A 19,440-nucleotide genomic window follows, 5' to 3' on the forward strand; every position below is an offset into this window, starting at 1 on the left:
CAAGCTTGTTCGTCATTGCTTTAACAGTTACAACGTCCCTGACAATTCCCATTTGTGATCCATCTCCAGTGTTTACAAGGGAACTACTCCAAGGACCATTAGAGGCCTGATTTGGTATCAAGTCTCCCAGCTGTGCTGTCACTTAGCCACAGTCCGCCTGCTTAGTCCAGCAAAATGACAGAGAGTGCCAGTAACCCCGCCTGCCTTTCTATCACAGGGAATATTACAGGCTGTGTCAAGTGTAAATTCAGAAAATTAGAAGACCACTGATTTATAATCTCAGAAACATGGAATGGCATTCAAAGTCTGCTTAAACTTTCTCAAAAGAGTCTGCTATTTCCATGAACAGTCTTGTTTCTCTCAGGTTGGGCCTCCCAACATAGTTCTCCTGCTCGGAAGCCACAGACCTCTGCAATAGCAATTGACTCTCTTTCGTCACTCGCTGGAAAGCTTTGTAGTCATACAAATATCCTTTGACTCTCTCTTTAGAAAATACTCCTTTTCTTTTCCTCTCTGCGCTAGAAAAAGGCTCCTGAAACTTATTCTGCATTTGAAATAGGCTGCATGAGCATTCACTGCTGACAGCAAGCTGATCAGCCTGATCTACTTTTGTCATTCAGAGATAAACCGTAGCTTGTGGAGTTTGGTGTGTTTGGAGGGTTGGGTTTTTTTGTTCTTTTGGAGTTTAGATACCTGGTATACTTTGGTCTAAGCACAATGTGTTTTACATGAGATTTTACCTTTGGCTTTCCAGGCAAATTATTTTTATGGCTTCTTTAAAGTAGAAGCTTGAATTTTGATAGTCTGCAGGGCAGATGAGGTTCCATTCAGAGTTTTATTAGCTGCAGGACATGTGTTAGAAGCACATTGATTAAGATGAAAATGAGAATGTGAGCTTTAGGCTGTTCTCAGTTCCTTGAGCTTACCCAGTACAAGTATTTTGTTTAATTATTTTTTTTTAATACAAACATACACACACAATTTCACCTCTTTCTAAGGAGAAAACCTAGGAAATTACTGTGTATGTTTCTGAGAGACTGTTCGAAGGACAGAATGCACTTCTCCAAACATTAACTGCCATAAATCCATTAAAATACATATAGAATAATTAGGTGGTAATGAAAGTAATGAAAATAACATAATCCCACAATAAGCTGAAGATCTGCTATAAGGAATTCTCTGGTCTGCCCCTGCTAATAGTCATAGGTCCATGAACCCGTCTTCCAAGACTACCTTCAAAAAACCCAGTCACTTTAATTCTTAAAACAACAACAAGAAAATGGGGAAAAATTCTGAACTTCTCAAGCATCCCCCCCAATATTTCAGTTCACACACCCTCCAATTTCAACACTGTGTTGTGTGTCTTTCTACTTAAAGGAGGATTTGCAGAGGGAGAAAGAAATTCAGCCGATTTACATTAATATATCAGTAAGTGTTGCAGGATCTCAGCATTGCTGAAAAATCAGCCTTCATGGCTCTCCAGCTGCTTCCTGATCATATAACAAACTCAATCTTCTGTTTATGGAATTACAGCCTGTTACCATGGAAATAATTATGCCGCAATATACCCCTGAAGGATAAAGTAAAGGAAGAGTGACTGCAAGAGAGCGAACATTAAGGGAGGAAACAGTTGCTCAAATAAGACTGTGGTAATTAACAAATGTAGCAAAGGTAACTGTACATAACACTCAAAAGTAAGTGGGTTTGAATTAGCACATGGTATGTATATATGCAATATGTATATATAGGTTTGCATATTGTAAACCAAAAAAGAAGGGGGAAAAAAAAAGAAACACAGAAATAAAGTATCATTTATGTGGTCTCTATCTAGTCTGTCCCAGATGTTTTCTTGGCTCCCTGGCCAAGGCATGCTCTTACACATAATTTTGTAATTTGCCCACTTTCAACTGGGAGATAACATTCAGAACTCATTTTTAAAGACATTGTTCTAACTCCATGTACAATCTAGAGGTAGTCTCTTCTCTGTCCGTTTTAATGACCCTTTCACTGTAAAGAGTATAAAAATGCAGGCACACGTCAGATCAAAGTTGAAGGTTGTAAAATCATTCACGTCAGTATCATTAATTTGATTTTTTTTCCTTCATAAAAAAAAAATAAAGTCAAGAACATAGCACTATAATTTCTGATTCCTGATCCCAACTGTCTCTTGTAAAGAGTCAAAGCTCAAACATAGGGCTTGGTTTCTCACACAGAGCTATCGCAAAGCATCCAGGTTTTCCCACTGCTGAAGAATAAACAAAAACAAGTCTGCATGGCTACTTCAGGGTCTGCTGGAAACTCAAAGCAGAAGGATAAGGTTCTCTGTAACAGAATGAACAGAGAACTATGGATCACTTTCTGCACCAAGACTCCCCTACTTAATGCAGAGTGGCAGGTTTGCACTGACTCCTTTTATCAGGCACACAGGACCACAAAAGCAGGGAGAACTATACCACAACAGCGAGATTTTCTAGCACCGCAGCACACGAGTGCACTTAGAATCATAGAACAGTTTGGGTTGGAAGGGACCTCTGAAGGTCACCTAGTCCAACCCCCCTGCCCTGGGCAGGGACATCTTCAACTAGATCAGGTTGCTCAGAGCCCCGTCCAGCCTGACCTGGAATGTTTCCAGGGATGGGGCATCCGTGACTTCTCTGGGCAACCTGTGCCAGGACTTGAAGGTTAATGAACCACCATCAGCTTCTGGCTAAATCCACTGCTGACTTGCATACACTGAGTTTTCCCATATCTTCCAAACCCTGCTATCAAAACCTGGTGCCTCTGTCCTTGAATGTTTTAGTCATTTATGCTAAAAACTGGCAACATCAGCAAGGAAACATTGAATTAGCTTGGGTGAATCCCATTCTTCCCTGGGCCGCAGTACTGCTCTCTTTCCATATCAAGTATTCATGAGCTTGCAGACAGTCACAACCTCATGCCATTACCAGAGCACTAGTATGTACAGGAAAGCACATCTAACACCCCTGTGTCCCGACAGGCTGAGGAACACAATGCCGCAGAGAAACACAGGAATGCTCTCCATGCCAGGGGCTCAATTAACCCAGTAGCCTCTCAGAAAGCGGCTGATGCCAGATGCTTCAGAAAACAGGAGCGCTGAGGATCGCACGCGTGCAAGAGAAACCTCCAGTGTAATAAGGCCCAGGTAGCCAGCAATATTCTGCTGTCCCTTTTCTGCAAAACAAAGTAGTCAGCTGCAGGGCAGGATACGAGACTAAAAAGCACAGACTTATGGCTAATCCTAGGAGGGCAGAGACGGCCCTCTGGATTTGTTCCATCTGGTACATATTCAGGTCATATGGCAGTTGGGGGTCTCTTTCTAGCTCCAGGTTCGAAGAAGTGATTAGAAGCTGCCATTTCACCGTACCTCGGTACATAGCCACACTGAGCACGAGCTCTGAGCAACTGAGTTCTGGCCCCGAGGCATACAGTACTAACAAAACTGCATCATATCGCAAGCTGCTATGCATGTTGTGAATGTTACTTTAAAACTTTTCCAATGGCTTCAAATTAGTTGGCTCAGTCCCCTAATAAAAATTATTCTAACGTTCTTGCTAACGTTCTCCTGTTACTTTTTCAGTTGTACCTGAATTGGAAACAAAAGACAGGGCTCTACAGAATTCAAGACCACGTACAGCCAGAAATTTCAGAAATACTCAGGTCTGATGTCTCTGGTTAGACCCATATCCAACGATACAGAGAAAGAGACAATGAACACTGCCAGGAGCACGTCTCTGTAGGAGGTAAAATCTTAGCTAAGCATTACCAGGGTGTGTAGAGGCCTTCGTATAAATGAGGAATACATTTCTGAGTTAAAAAACAGAGAAAAAAATGTCACTGTGCGTACACCCACTCACCCTCCATACACACAGTGAAACACACACCTACTCACTGGCCTTCACACGCGACACTGATGTATCCTCCGACCATCCACCTGTGATATTTGAAATACTTGCTTCCAAATAGCTTCATTTATTCTTTAATGATTTTCTAACACAAATGCCATTTAGATAAAGACATTATTTTCTAGCCACGCTGTGATAAGCCTACCTAATTTTCTCCCAGCTACTCTTGTTAAGGACAGGTAAATAAGAGTGTTTACAAATAGCTCCTGTCAGAACATCATGAGCTGTAGTTCACAACGAATAAATGTCAGAATAAGCAGCAGCAGACCAGCATTGTCTTCCCTCCCACATGGCTGTCCTTCAGCTACCTAATGCTCAATAGTTTTTGAGATCTCATTTTGGGTATGCTGACAGCTCTGGATACTGCATCAGAGTCAAATCCAAATTGGCAGGGTCCTTCGCTTAGTCCCAACTCAGCTATAGTGGTTAAAGGGCTCCTGCCTAATCAAATAAATATTTTCCTTTGCAAATTGCAAAGCTGCCTGTCAGTCAACTCTCGGCAAATCCCAAAGGGATCTTGAAATTTTGAGACTTCCCTTAGTGATTTTAGCACAGTAAGAAAAGGCAACCTGCTTTATTACAATGAAAATATGTTCCTGAAAGATCTGCCCAGGAGTAATTTATAAATGAACTGGAGACGGACCTCCAAGAATTCAACTCACTTGTGAAGCTATTTCGGTACAAGCCAGCAGTCATGATTTAATGAAAGCTACAAAATACTTTTTTTACCTTGAGTAAGTTCACTAAATGCTGCAGTTTTGGGAGGACCCAGATGACGCTCAAATTCTACTAATATTTTTAGGCAAGGTACAAATGTAGGCTAGGTACAAACAGCAAAAACATGGGAACAGTTTATTCAGTATCTTCTAAAGGAAATATTTCATTCTGAAGTGATGTTTATATGTTGCTCCCTTTTAGACATCGATCTGTGTTTTTAAAAAAGGAAGGAAATTACAACTGTTGAATAATCTGAAAACATTTCATTCAACCCCGAAGTGAAATAATTTCTTTACCATTGACTCATTCTGATACACATTTCAATTTTAACCTTTCCTCAAGACATATGAAACCAAACAATCCAAATGGAAAAGCAGGCACAATTTAGCATTTACTGAAGGTGGCTAATATTATTTTCTTTAGAAATGAAGAATAAGACTAATTACACAGAGACTGTTACACTATTTGGCTTGCTAAACACTCTCAACAACTTACATCTTATTCCATGGTTTGGACTTGTTTTTGTTTTCTAAGAAGCAAATTTCATAGTACTGAATAGGACATTTATGGACAATCTGCGTTCAGTGGCGCTTCTACAAAAATCACTGTAGATTTTGGGCCTTTGCTAGTTAGTTTCCAAACAATTAAAAAATGATCACACTGACGAGCATTCCCTAAACCTGCTGATGATTTTAACTCTAGCACAAGGCCAATCTGACCTTCCTCCCCAACTCTGCACGTGTGGTTTCTGTAAGACAACACATCTAAACCTTGCACAAGAACCCTTCATCCTCAAGTCAGCGTAGAAAATCAAAATTGGATTCACAATCACTGCTCTGTTTCAGAAAATCCACCCCTTTTGCTGTGCTGCTGGGTTCACACGTACCATTGCAGGTAAGCTCTTGAATTGATGGAGAATTGTACCACTTGGGGTACAGGACTCCAGATCAAGCCCAAGCACTCTGTGGAGCATTTTTGCTTAGAGAAGTGCCCAATGTCATGAATTCCTTTTGTTCTATCTCACCCTGTCCCCAAAGAGGTGGGGCAAAGTTTTCATATGTAGCTATTCAAACTATGAGGAAAACAGAAGGATTTGAAAGCTAGTCCTATAAATATAATTCCAATTAAATTAGTAAAAAATTATTTTATACAAATGTTATGTCATATTCACAAACAACATACACATTTTCCTGTCAACTAGAAAATTTCAGAAACTCAGCACAATGTTAGAGATATTAAAGTCTCACCTCTGTTTTCTACTGTATGTCAGGCTACAAAGATCTCTCTAAAGCCAGAGTAACTCTTGGCTTCAACAAAACAGCACAAACATAAAACCTGTGTCATGCAGTAGAGAATAAAAAACAAAACCTTGCAGATGAAACCACACAAATCCCTCAGTTTCAAAGGAATAAAGAATATGTAATTGCGGTAGCTCTAAATTTCCTGGTAGCCACTAATTTTAAACAGGAGTAAAAATACTCCACATTCTACACTGTGTAGCAGGGGGAGAATGTTTGGAAATTCGCTTATACGTCAATGGAAACTGAAAACTAAGCAGCTTCAAGGTCCGAAAAATGTTGATGCCAAATGTCTTTTAGAAAGAAAAAAAAAAAATCACGTTTTAAGATAAGACAGGATTATTACAGTCATCTACTCTGGCCCTTTGAGTCATATAGGCAAAAATATTGCACAGTAATTCCTATCTTACACCCATAATTTCTGGTTGACTTTTTTCACCTTCTTCTGTTTTTTAACAAGAAACTAGCTCCGCTATGAGACCATTTACCATCATGTTATGGAACCGTACAGTAGAAATCAGTTACAAGTATCTGTATAGTTAATGACCGGCATGCCTGAAAGATGGAAGTTATCTTTTGTAACTCTGGCCCACATCAGTTCATGGAAGTCAAAATATATTTTCAGCGGAACCAAATGCCTGACTTGCAAATCTAGTTCTAATAGTTCTCTCTACAAAAAATCAGTAAGATCAGTTCTTTAGTACAGTTCTGAAGGAAGCAGAAAATTTCTAACAGTGGGCAAAAGTCAAACCTAAGCAATACCTTAAATTGGCAATTTAAGAAGGTAAAATGGAAATGGGCTATTGTGAAATTTAACTCCATGTGTATTTGTGAATACTTTTGTCAGAGCAAATACAATCTATAGGTTACTCTGCTGCTCTCCTTTCTCTTATTCGTTGTGAATCAGAAAATTAATTACCCAGAAAATGGTCTCCTGTAGTAGGAAGCTGAACAGGTTTAATGTGTAATTTATATATGGAAATTTAGGTGTCAACACTGTGACAAATCATCACATAAATATTTTTACAGTTAGATTTTTCTGCATCTGTCTTCCTCAAAGAATGAGCATAACACAGATTATCTCAACGATACAATGTTGTTTTGGTTTGTGGAGCTGAACTGCATTTTTAATTTTTTTCTCAGCTACAAATCAATCAAAACGAACAAGGTTTTTGTGCTGTATGAGAGAAGCTATTTTGATGCCATCCCTCTTAGGAGAACGTCATTCACAGTAAGAACGCTAACATGAATAAAATAGAAATGAAACAGAATGAGGTTTTCCAGCGTCCACCTTGCCATCTGTGAGGGGGCATTTTAAACTCTTATTACAGCTGATTAGGGTGTTCTGAACATTCCCCCTTTATTTTAAGGCTACCATTGTAACTTACTCTAGAGTCATTTCATAAAGGCCTTTGCTTCAAGTGAGTCTTAGAAACTAGTTTTTGCTTTGAAACACGTTACTTTAATCATAGTCTTTGAATTGTTAACTACCTAATGGGCACTTTGCAGGGTTCAGAGGCTCTAAACATTTTAAGAAGTCTGACAATTGAATCCAATAATCTACCTATATTGAGGTGCTCCAAGCAAAGCTTTCTACCATGGGTGTGTTAAGATGAGCAACACTTTAAACACTGACTGTAGAGTCACATAGCTATTAGAGCGCTTTCTCAAAATCAGCTACCCAAAATTATTAGAAATCTTGAATATTCATATTTTAATAGATTAATAGGATAAGATCTTTGGCATTTCACAGGGAAAGGGGTGTTTGACATATTTCTGTGACATTTCCTTGGTGAGTGAGGAATCACTGCAACTGCATTTCCAAGGAGAAAATGTTTTCTATCTTGCATCAGCCTAACAACTTCATCCTGTGAATGGGGAAAGAGTTGGAAGCCGCTTGTTCAGAGAAGAGAGCAAGGAAATAAGTATTTCTGTTTATTCCAGACCACTTGGACCCAAGACCAGACACTTGGAAATGACATTTGGAGAAGTTCTTTTTTGACGTTTTCTTCCATGATTTTGCTTATTTGTTTTTTAAGTCAACACACACATTTAGCATCCGTAACAGCCTGTGGAAGGAGCTCACAGTTTAACTACATATTGCATGAAAACACATTTCTGTTTTTTGGTTTTGGTTGTTGGTTTTCTTTACATGCTTGCCCTACTATTATCCTATTCCCTATCCCAATCTTTTGGAGAGTGTTTATTAGTACAGTTTGAAATTTAGTCTCATATGGTATGGCTGTTATGACATCCCATCTTATTCACAAACAGCCCTTCATAACACGCTCAAATTCATGAATTTATCTCCTACTCCAGCCACTTGGAAACACTTAATGCCAAGTCAAGAAACCTGAACAGCACAGGCAAGATTGCATTTTGCCTGACTGAGGGTGAGGGGTGGGGATGGTAGGTGAAGAAAAAAGCCTTAGGAGTGGAGGGGAAACTTGGTCATAGCGCATCTGTTACCACTGAGAGAATAGGAACAGTGACTCCCAACTGAAAGAGGCACTTCAGAACGATTCCCCTTACCCCCACACTACACTGTTCCCCTGGAGAAAGAACCAGCCTTGAGAGACAAGGAGCAGGAACATGGTGCTTTTGCTGCCCCAGACTGTTTTTTTGCCTATGGGGACAGCTGGCGCTCTTCCTTGTAATCTCTTCCAGATGCATGCTGCACCATAGCCAGCTGCATGCCCGCCATCCCCAGCTCTTAAGTATAGGAGGAGGTCACAAATCTTACTCTGTTTGCGCCTCGCTGTCTTTCGCAGCATGGCCTCCTCCATTCGTGCTTTTTCTTCCCTCTCCTTCCAGCGCCTCAGCTGCTCTTCTCTCATTTTGTAGAACAAGATCTGCTTTTGCTCTTCATTCAGCTCTGCCAGGAGCTCAGGGTCAATATACATATCACGCAAAATTTGCTGCAGCATGACGGCTCCCAAAAAAAAAAAAAAAAGAGAGAAGAACCTGCTTCCAATTATACTCACTACAGTGACAAAACCCTGCCAACGGCACTCCAGAAAGCAACCTGCAGCAAAGGAGCTCTCCCACACCTGCCTGCCCAGGAGAGGTTTGATTCTCGCTCTGGCCCTCTTCGTGCAGGCATATTCTGCCCCTTGTCTCTTACAGAGACGGAGTTCTCCGCTTATCTCATCCTCCAAAGGTAGGGACAGGTGTCAAGTGAAAGGGAGGGGGAGGAACAGACAAGGATAAGGAAAAAAAATGAAAAGGTCAGGAGGAAAAAAAAAAAAAGTCACTTCAGTGCTCCTGACCGCAAGCCGGTAAAAATAAGGGATTCTTGATCGAACCCATCAGCTTTGCTCCCTGGAGCAGAAGGAAATGCAATGTAGAGGTAGTCTCAGACTGTCAGCTCAAGTGGTTGCCTCCAGGAGCAATACACTCCCAAGGGTGTAAGTGTTGCCCAGGGGTTTAAAGTGATGTCATGGTTAAAGGTATCACCTACACCAACAATATCTATGTCACGTTGGGAACCGATCTCTTCTGATAAGAGAGGAGAAACGAGTTTGCGTATTATTTCCCAGTCTAGCCTGTTAACTAGTCTCAACAGGGTAGGTCATATTAAAGGTCCTATTTACCCGGTGTTGACAAATATTGTCATGCAGCAAACTGATTAAAATGCCTCTAAAATTAAAAGCAGATGTAACAAAAGCCACAAGAATCTTGTTATCACTTTATAAATAGTACATTAGTATTAATTAAACAAGAGTAAGTTCTCAGCAGTTCATGCGGACTATGCAAGTCCTGCTGTTAATTCATTTTCCACTTTGTGACTGGAGAAAGTTACAACGTTGCTCTTCAAGCTAATTGTGGCTTTTCGCTATGTAACAGAGTTTTACCAAAATCAGTAAAATAATATTATTTCAGCAACAGGGCCAACAGCCACTTAATGATGTAAAAAAACCCCACAACACACCAAAAAAAACCAAAAAACAAACCCTCCGATTCCGGAGCTTTCACCGGGCAGGGGCTCAGCTCCTCTGGGGAACGGTGGCACTTTGTGGGAAGGAGGCCATCTTCTGAGGAGAACCAAGATGTGGCCACTCGGAGTCATAACAAAACACAGATCACATTTTCAGGCTGAGCCGCGTCCCACTGCATGATGTTTATAAAAGAATGAAGAGCAAAAGCAGACCTGTAGTTCCTCACAAGAAACCTGCTTTATAGATAGGTATCTGTCAAACTCTTATATGACCTCCACGATCCTCATATTCAAAAACTTATACTGTTAATGCATCTATTCATGTAACATTCTTTTGAGGTATGCAAAATACTATCATCTTAACTTAGGCAGAAAATACATCTGATCTAAACTAAAATTCAGGAGAAGACACTGTATCACCTAGAAGCATGAATCCAAAGGTTATACTTGAATGATGCCTTCAGCTGAAACAGAATTTCAGAACCCATCATGTCTGGGCTTTACAGAGTTCAGTTCACATGCATGCAACTCTGCAATTCAGGATCTCTCTTATGTACAGATTTTGTCTCCTAAAATAAAATGCTTTAATTTTTTATTTTTTAAGAAATACAGTTTGGCAAGAAAAAACCTAGGGTAAGAAAGACTTTCTTACTGCTTCTTTATTCTATTTTACTTGGTCAGGTATAGAAAGGGGAGAGCCTGGGGGGGGGTTGGCCTTTGTTTCTCTGCTTTTATTCAATTATATTAGAGCTGTGGCTCCACATTTTGGCACTAATTGAAAAAGACTCACCGTTGCAAAGGCTTCAGGGCAAGCAGTTTTGCTGTTCTACCCATTTGTCATCTTTCTTATTTTATTTTACTTGACTTCACAGAACAGAAATCAAATCCTGATCAGAAGCTATCACAGTGCAAAGAACAAAATCCCCATCAAGGATTATGTGCATATACACATGATAAGAAGAACCATTTCTGAACTGCATTTAGCTGCAGAAGGAGCTTAGGATGGACATACAAGACAGCATACAAACAAATTTTCAGGCAACTACTGGTAATGTTCAATGAGCGATCACACAACAAAAATAGCAAGAGCAAGGAGATGAAATGAATGCTTCATGAACAACCCATTGCCTGAAGATTATTCACCAAAAAATGTTCAAGAATGATAACCAAATGATCAAGTGGAATTAATCCATGTGGTTTGTTTTTTTTTTTTTTTTTAAAGAAAGACACCTGTGGAAGTGTTACCATCTAATCACAGCAATGAATCTGATCAACTTCCTCTGTCGTAGCTTTTCTTCTTTGGATCATAGCAACCCCAAAATAAAAAATTATGGAAATTCAAAGGGGAAATAAGGAAGATAAAGAAATACTCTATCTGACATAAGCCAACATCCAACAGAAGTAGAAAGATACATCATGAAGTCTGCCATTAGTTTCTTGTCCAAGATAAAAATACTCTGCCTCAGAACATTTGGTCTTCGAACTCTCATGTGGGTGGCAGGTTTTCATCAGCTCTCTCCCTTTGCTTTCACTGGTAGCTAAGTTTGTTTTAAGACTTATGTTTCTTTATGGGGTGTAAAATCCAAGAGGACCAATGGGAAGAATCAAGTGTTTTCACCAGTCCCTTCTTTTCCCTTACTAATTAACATTTGATTTGATAACAATTTGGGGATGAAGTGAATGGAAGGAGAGAGATGGTTACCTAGCTGCAGATCCCAAAGGTACAGAGAACCTCAGTCATATAAGTAAATACTAGACCTGCTTGAGAAACCATCCGATGTTCCACTTATCAGAAAAGACTCACGGTGGATGGTGTTCCCAGAAATACAAGCTTTGAATATTTTGGGCCAATGAGGTATTTGGCCCAAACTAGGCCTAGCCTGTTGGCTTCATCAGGAGCTAAAGTTCCTTCACCAGGAGCTGGCAACACCCAACCTGTCTATGCTGAGCACCTTGCAGGATATGAAAGAATTCGACAGCAGCTCCACCTTCCACATACCCTCACCAGACTACAAGTACTAAGGAGCAATAAATAATTCAGGCAATGAAGTGTAGTCACTAACCACCATTCCAGTACCTCAAATCTCTTCTGCACCTGACACAAATGCTTTCAGAATCACATTTCTCCTCTCTGAAGAAATACTTTTGAAGAACTATTAGAAAGCAATTAAATGACCTCTCTGATACAGGCAGAATGACCCCAAACACGCACTGCAAAGAATTAAAAAACCTGACTACACAAAACGTAGTCATCTGCCCCCTTGTAACAACCATCATGGGGAAGGATGGACCACAGGAAAATTCTCCCCCTCATTCTTTTTCCAGCCCAGTTTATTTCCAAGCCTCTCTACCTGCTTTCCCGCCCACTGTGATGAAGCTTCTTGAGAAGCCAGTTTCCTCAGCTGGCGGTCCAAACCCAAGAGCCTTCCTGACTAGCTGTGACCCTTCATCCAGAATGAAAGAATATCTGTGTAAAAACGTTCTCTTTCTATACTGCTTGTCTTCCTGTGGGAAGCATCATTTTAGATGTTAACGCCTTCCTCACATCTGGCCTGTAGTGATCTTTAGAAGTAGACTTCTTTCACAGCCCACTCCCATAACACACAGGGGTGTCAGGATGACCAGCGAGACACAGGCATCTGCACAGCTTTGCTTCCTGCTTGCCCTCTTCACTAAGAGAAAGCTAGACATTCAATTCCTCTATGAATAACGATCTCCAGAATGACCTCAGGTAAAAATTAACAGTTTCTGATATGAGAGAGATGTCTGACAATCAACAATTCAAAGAAAACACTCACCATAGTTAAAGTCAAAATATGAGAGGTCACAGGTTTCCTTGCATAACTGAGAACAGCATTTCCAATTCTAAACCTGTCCTGTCAGAGGGAGAGGAAGTGTCTGTCTACTAGAAAACAATTTTTCTTTTCATTGAAGACATGGTCCCATTAAAGAGAGAAAAGGGCTGCTTCTCTCTTGGCTATCTCAGTGAACCTGTTGTCTGTATATGAAGTGTTCCCAGCGGTATCCTATGCAAAACCAAGACTGGATTTTTAACCTAGTAGACACTGATTCTCATTATAGTTCACCTTTCCATAAATATTCCAAATGAATAGTCTGAATTATCACAAAGAAATTATCACGGACTCTCCTGATTTCTCAGAAAATTTGGAAAATCTGTGAGGTCCAAAACTCAAAAGGCAACCTTGAAGAAACACCAAACCTACTTTAAAAACTTGCTACTTCTAGGATTAGCTCATATTTTGTAATGGATGAGCTTTGCAGTTCCAGCCAACCCAGAGTCAGAAAGCTGAGGAACAGGAGATAACTCAGACAAAACACAAAATAAAACTTTCTATTGCAAAATAAAAATTCTCTCTTCCCTTCCTTTCCCAGAACTGATTAAGATATGGATGAATTAATGACTCAGAAGAGCAGGGAAATTTGAAATAAGGGTGCTCGCTTCCTGACTGTGGCCGTTCATCATTTTCCCAGCCTTTCTAGGAAGTATTTTGAATAGTTTAGAAGGACAATGACCTCTCCATTGCTCTTCCATCTTGGTTACCCCTAGTCCAACAGTCCAAACTAAGCTAAATTCATTACAGAAAGACATTACATCTCAACAGCCCATACACAAAATAAAAGTTTACTATTAATGCAGTTCTTTGTTGGCAGTCACTACCTTACAATAACTGCCACACAACTTGATACTCTAATTAGTAGCAGTCTCTGCAAGGAGCTGAGAGCTGTTTAAAATTTAAGTTTGGCGTTTCCTTTAATCTTTAATGGTATCTTCTGGGACTAGACACACTCTGTCCCATCTCTGGTACAGCATCTTTCTGGCTAAGCAGTCCTCAGCACCGCCACTAGAATTCATCTGCTGGGGAAGGGGGAGGGAGGGAGAGGAAAAGGCACAGAAAAACATTTTCATTTCATTTTTAAGAAAGGGGGAAGCGCTTAATTAGCCAAGGCCTGCAAATCTCCTCATCCGTTTTCCTCCGAGCATGTGCATCCTCCATTCCCTGAACTGAATAGCTCACTGGCAATGCTGATGAATGCTGAGCCAGCAGAACGGCATTTTCATTTGGATTTTACGACACAGCCATATAACCTACTTTAGCCATATCATTTACATAAAAATATTCTGCTATAACATACATATTACAGGGAAAGAAAGGGGGGTAATGCACTTCTCTCCTTAAAGAAAGGGATACAATTAAGAAAAAAACAATAAACAGACAATGTGGCAATCATATGTTTTCCAGACTGTGAACTCCGTAGCCTTAATCAATTTTTTGTGGTGTCTTTTTTTATATTTTTCACTTTTTAAGAGGAAGCAGTGTACAGTAGCTGAATTTTTCAAGTCCTGCTGTGTCAGCATCAAAAGGAGAACAGTGGAATCCGGCATTGAATGGTGCGGGAGGGAGCTGACAACGTGAAAGGGGAAAGGTAAAATTAACATTTGTTTGAGGCCTTCTAAACCCTACAAATCTGTCACTAGAAAAGCAAATACATTAGGGCACTCACCACAACAAACCAGTCTTGTGTCTGATTTGCACATTGCTGTCCATTAAAAACTAGAAAACACCAAGAACAATTGAGAACCATCCCCTCCCCACCTCCTCTGTCACAGATGGATGTAACAAAACCTGCCTGGTTTTCCTCCATTTCCATAGTCAAGTCTGTGGCTCCCTCTAAGGGCTAAAATGAGCTCCTCAACACCATGATCTGCAGCTGGATCAGAATGATCATTTCCCTGAAGCTGCTATTCCATTACAAAGCATCACACAGAGCAAGAATGAGGGTATGTTTTTCCAGACCTTCCTTCTCCATACGGGGCTAGTATCAGTAAATAAGACTATGAAGTGTTTTGGAGCATGGACTGGCTTTGGGCGTTTGTCATCTTCTCTGTACTGGTTCAAGACTAATATTTCTACAAGGCACTGGCATAATAATAAAAAAAAAAAATTAAGAAAAAACTTGACGTCTGTACAGCAAAATAGGAATGAAATAGATTAAAAACTCATCTTAAAGAAATGAAATGCAGCAGAAGAGCTACAAACCAATTAATGAGAAAAGATGTTTTATACTGTCAGTCACATAGCTGTAAGTGAAGTGATGCTAACTTGGGATTTTAATGGTGAGATGATGATTTACAGTGGCAGGAGTCTCATCAGATAGCTGTTCTTTTTCAAAATTCAAATCTGTTACTCCTCAGCCCCTCGCAGAAATTAGACAATCCCAAATATAGATAGCACTGAGAGTAGGGAAAGGAAAGGGATGGAAACTAACCCAGAGAAAGTAGTATTTGAAGTCCAGGGCCGCAGACAATAGAGCGATCTGTCATTACTCCACTCTCTCAAGGTTAATTCTGTTCTCTGCAACACTACTTGCCCTTCAGAAGAAGTCACATCAGTGATTATTTTTGCCTGGCAGCGTGGCAATCCTACCCAGCAAGATTACTTTAGGTCTATCCCTTTGTGCTCTGTGCTACAGCTGTTGTACACACGATTACACTGGAGCTTGTAATGCCTTCGTGGTTCAGCACAATTTATCAGAGATTTGGGAAGCCAGGTACAAAGGGCAGCACTCCAATTTTTCTTCAAGTTGATAGTAGATATTTGAAATTCTGACCTACATTACAAAGGTCTGAGGTTAATACAAGTTTGTCAACTTTAAGTTTAGACTTGTTTTAATTTTAATACCTCTACAGTAAGAGACACAGATGCAACCCAAACTAGAACATTACATACTTCATGTTTATTGCTATTAATACACTCACAATAGCAAGATACATCAAAGAACTGGCAAGTCCCATCGCAATTTTTCAAATGGAGAATGAAACATCCACCATTAAAATAATTCAGAGTGAAAGCTAGTAAAGTAAACCAAACAGAAAAAAAGTCAAGCTTCCTTGAGAGAGTTTATCTGAGAAAACACAGTACATAGGCTTGCAAGCAACAACTAGTGTCCCATAAGCCAAGCACTGTAGAGAGATACTTCACAGAGGAGCGGCAGAAAAAGAAGGCAAAACACTCATACACACTGCAGTTAACTAAAACAGAACTCTCGGTACTCCACCATCCTCTCACTCGGACTGTGCTGCCTAATTCAATTGGTGTATAACTTATTTACAAAACAGTAATCAAGCTCTTCAGGTTGGACCCTCAGCTGCGAATGGGGTGTACTTGGTTGGCAGGCAGTAGGCTCTGCTTAGGAAGCAGCTCACTAAGTGTCTGTGGGGATCTAGCCTTAACATCGATTAAAAGGCCCACTGGCAACAGTCTCCCAAGGAATTTCTTAGTTAAAAAAAATATGCAGAATGCACTGCCCCCTGCTCTCCTATTTACACTTCCTTGCTCATGTCAGATCCTGATGTTATACCTCACTGCATTAAACACAGCATATACTTACACTGCTCACTGCAGTTCAGCTTTGCGCTGTTTAAGTACAAAATACATCAGTCCATCTGTTTCTCAGCCGAAGTTTCCGTAGCTGAGGGAGGCCATCCATGACTCTTCAAAGCAGAACTGGCTGCCTTTCAACTCCTGAGCGATAGGCTTTTCTTAAGACTTTACAAACCTTTCCTTTTTATTGATTTACCTCTATCTGATCTTTATAATGAACTGTTAACCTAGGACGAAACTCCAAGTACTGACAGCTACCTAAAGAACACTGGTATAGCCTGCTCTTCTTCCCCTGCCCCTCAGCACACACCTTTCCAAGACCCAGCTGTCTGCCTAACGACAGGATACATATCTTCAAGCAGGAATTCAATATTCTCCTTTACATGAATTATTCGCTTTGTGTATCTGCAAAGCCCAAGAGACCTTTGGATTCCATGACCTAATTGCTACATGAAATTATTCCAGCATTTGGTACATTTTCAATGAAACTCATTACAATAAGCTACCCAAGAGATATCACACTCTAAATTATGTGAGTTTCTTCTCTCAGATATATATTAACTTATGAAGACGCTCAGTCAGTTCACCTTTTTCCATCTAACCATAAGTGCATCAAAATGTACCATGTGAGAGCTAATTTTCTTTAATATACTCCCTGGTACAATCTAGCTGCATTATGTATAATGCAGCAGTCATATCATACCAACTTCACATCGTGTTAGGCACTGCATTATGGCAGCTAAATTGATTACTTGTGTAATTGAAGGCCACCGATTGGAAAATTTTTAATCATTTAAATGACTCATCAGCTTTATATACAAAATGTCTTGCTTTAGTGGCATCATGCAAGTGATTTTCTTTCAGGGCATAGCATTTTGCCCATTTAAGCCACTTCTTATTCTTGTCATCTTTTTTGGCAATAAAATCCTACAGATTTACAAAAGGCAGAGCATATGCTGCATGCAGACTATATAGGATTTCTTTTGACTATCGGACTCTTGTTTGCAAGACCTCAGCAACAATCCAGCTAGACAAAGCTAGTTGCCATTCTGAATTGCATCAACAACCTTTTGATGATTTCTGGTTTGGGTTTTGTTTCTGGTGGGGGTTTTTGTGGGTTTGTTTTAATATTTCACTCACCATAAGAAGCCAGACTTTTCTTTGTTTTCAAGGGTCAGGTAGAAAAATCCATAAACGCTTTTGGCATCATATTGTTCTTTAAAGCCCTTTAATTTTCAGCTTCGCTTGCTGCTCACCTCCTAAGGTGGCAAAACCTCTGCCGCAAAAGACCCCTAGCTTTCTGCTGCAGATCATATTCAGCACTTGCCATACCTTGACACCAAGGTGCTGTTCAAAAGGTTTAAAAAGCAGTACCTGAAGTATTCTGAAAATCCTTCCCTTTTACTTCACAGCCTTTTTAAGACCTTCTCCACTCCTGTCACATACTGCGGGACAAAGAACAGCTCAGGACATTGTTGAAACTTACTTGATTTTTTTTTTTCTTCACTCTAATCATCTTCACAGTTTCAAACCACAAAATCTGGATTAAGCCCACTGACTCATTTGCACAATACAAGCCTTTGCAGCTTTGGCATTCATGTCTGCTCCATTCACCTGACACTCTTCAAAGCTATTTGCAAAATCATGACAGATACAAGTTTCACAATAGGGATGCACCCCTATCAATCCTCTGTGGCAGACTTATGAAGAGCAGCTCTATTTCTCCTCATTCTCTCTTCTCTTGTCACATCCTCAGTCATGATAGTCACCTCCTCATTCTTTTCCAACAGTGCCACACAGTGCAGTTCTTCATGCTTTTGTTTATTTTCTCCTTCTAAGCTTCTGCATTTTAGATTTCTACTGCTGCTTCCTGCGCTAAGCCTCTACCCACTGTCAGTAGCTGCCTCCAGAGAAAGAGGACCAGCTCAAGTAAATTCATCCCTGCTCCTCTCACTGCAACAGAGGACTGTACTGTCCCTGTGGTATCCACTGTCCCTGTGGTATCCCACCCTTCCCCTCTCCCAACAGGGAGATGAGCCCCTCTACATTCCCTGTGACCCAAATATGCAGAGGTAATACACTGTTGTGGTTTAACCTCAGTCGGCAACTGAGCACCACGCAGCCACTCGCTCACTCCTCCCCTCCCCGGTGGGATGGGGGAGAGAATTGGAAGAGCACAAGTGAGAAAAACTTGTGCGCTGAGATCAAAACAGTTTAATAATTGAAATAAAATAATAATAATAATAATAATACACAAAGCAAATGATGCACAGTGCAATTGCTCACCATCCGCCGACCAATGCCCAGCCGTTCCCCGAGCAGCGGCCCCCCCGGCCAGCTTTCCCCAGTTTATGTACTGAGTGTGACGTCCCATGGTATGGAATGTCCCTCTGGCCAGTTGGGGTCAGCTGTCCTGGCCGTGCCCCCTCCCAGCTTCTTGTGCACCTCCAGCCTGCTCAGTCGGTGTGGCATGGGAAGCTGAAAAGTCCTTGACTAGTGTAAGCACTGCTCAGCAACAACTAAAACATCGGTGTGTTATCAACATTGTTCTCATCCTAAATCCAAAACACAGCACTGTATCAGCTACTAGGAAGAAAATTAGCTCTATCCCTGCTGAAACCAGGACATACACTTTATTATATTAAATACATTATACAATATACAATGGCCACAAAAAGTACTCAGGTGATTGAGGAATTTCTTCTTACAGAAACTCTTGCTTTGGAAAAACTGCCATTGTACTATACAGGCTAGTTCCTGCAAAGAGACACCTACCATATGTTGTCTAAATAATGGCCAATAGCCATTCTTGAGTAACAATGGATTCAAGCAGGTTATGGCTATTGCTCCAGGTCTTTCTTTCCTTTTACTCAGTCATCTTAAGCCACCTACATGCCCTCAAGAGGATGTTCTGAGATTTCCAAAAATAAGATTACCTCCAATTGCCAAACAAGATTATTTTCATGTGTTCATCTTAGAATTCTTTAAGTACCTCTTCATCTTACCATTGGGCAGTGAGTGTGCTGTCCAGGTGGGAGACAGTGTACTACTACTGTTTCACATTTTTCTATTCTCTCACTGCTACCTGTATCAGCAGTTCAGATCTCTTCCATTCTCTGCAAAGTATTGAATGACAGACACTGCTGTCAGCTGTCCTCAGA

General features: G+C 40.5%; 1 protein-coding gene across 2 annotated transcripts in view; it reads right to left on the bottom strand.

Annotated features, from left to right (window-relative positions):
* SH2D4B (SH2 domain containing 4B) overlaps positions 1-8,865 on the bottom strand; it is a 72,547-nt gene extending 63,682 nt beyond the window's left edge. For both annotated transcript variants that reach the window (XM_076338058.1, XM_076338057.1), the window contains exon 1: positions 8,682-8,865. In XM_076338058.1, coding sequence (XP_076194173.1) covers positions 8,682-8,865 — 184 coding nt within the window. The remainder of the gene's footprint in view (positions 1-8,681) is intronic.
* Between the last annotated feature and the right edge of the window lie 10,575 nt (positions 8,866-19,440).

This window comes from Aptenodytes patagonicus, chromosome 5 (genome assembly GCF_965638725.1).
Source record: "Aptenodytes patagonicus chromosome 5, bAptPat1.pri.cur, whole genome shotgun sequence".
NCBI classification, from domain to species: Eukaryota; Metazoa; Chordata; class Aves; order Sphenisciformes; family Spheniscidae; genus Aptenodytes; species Aptenodytes patagonicus.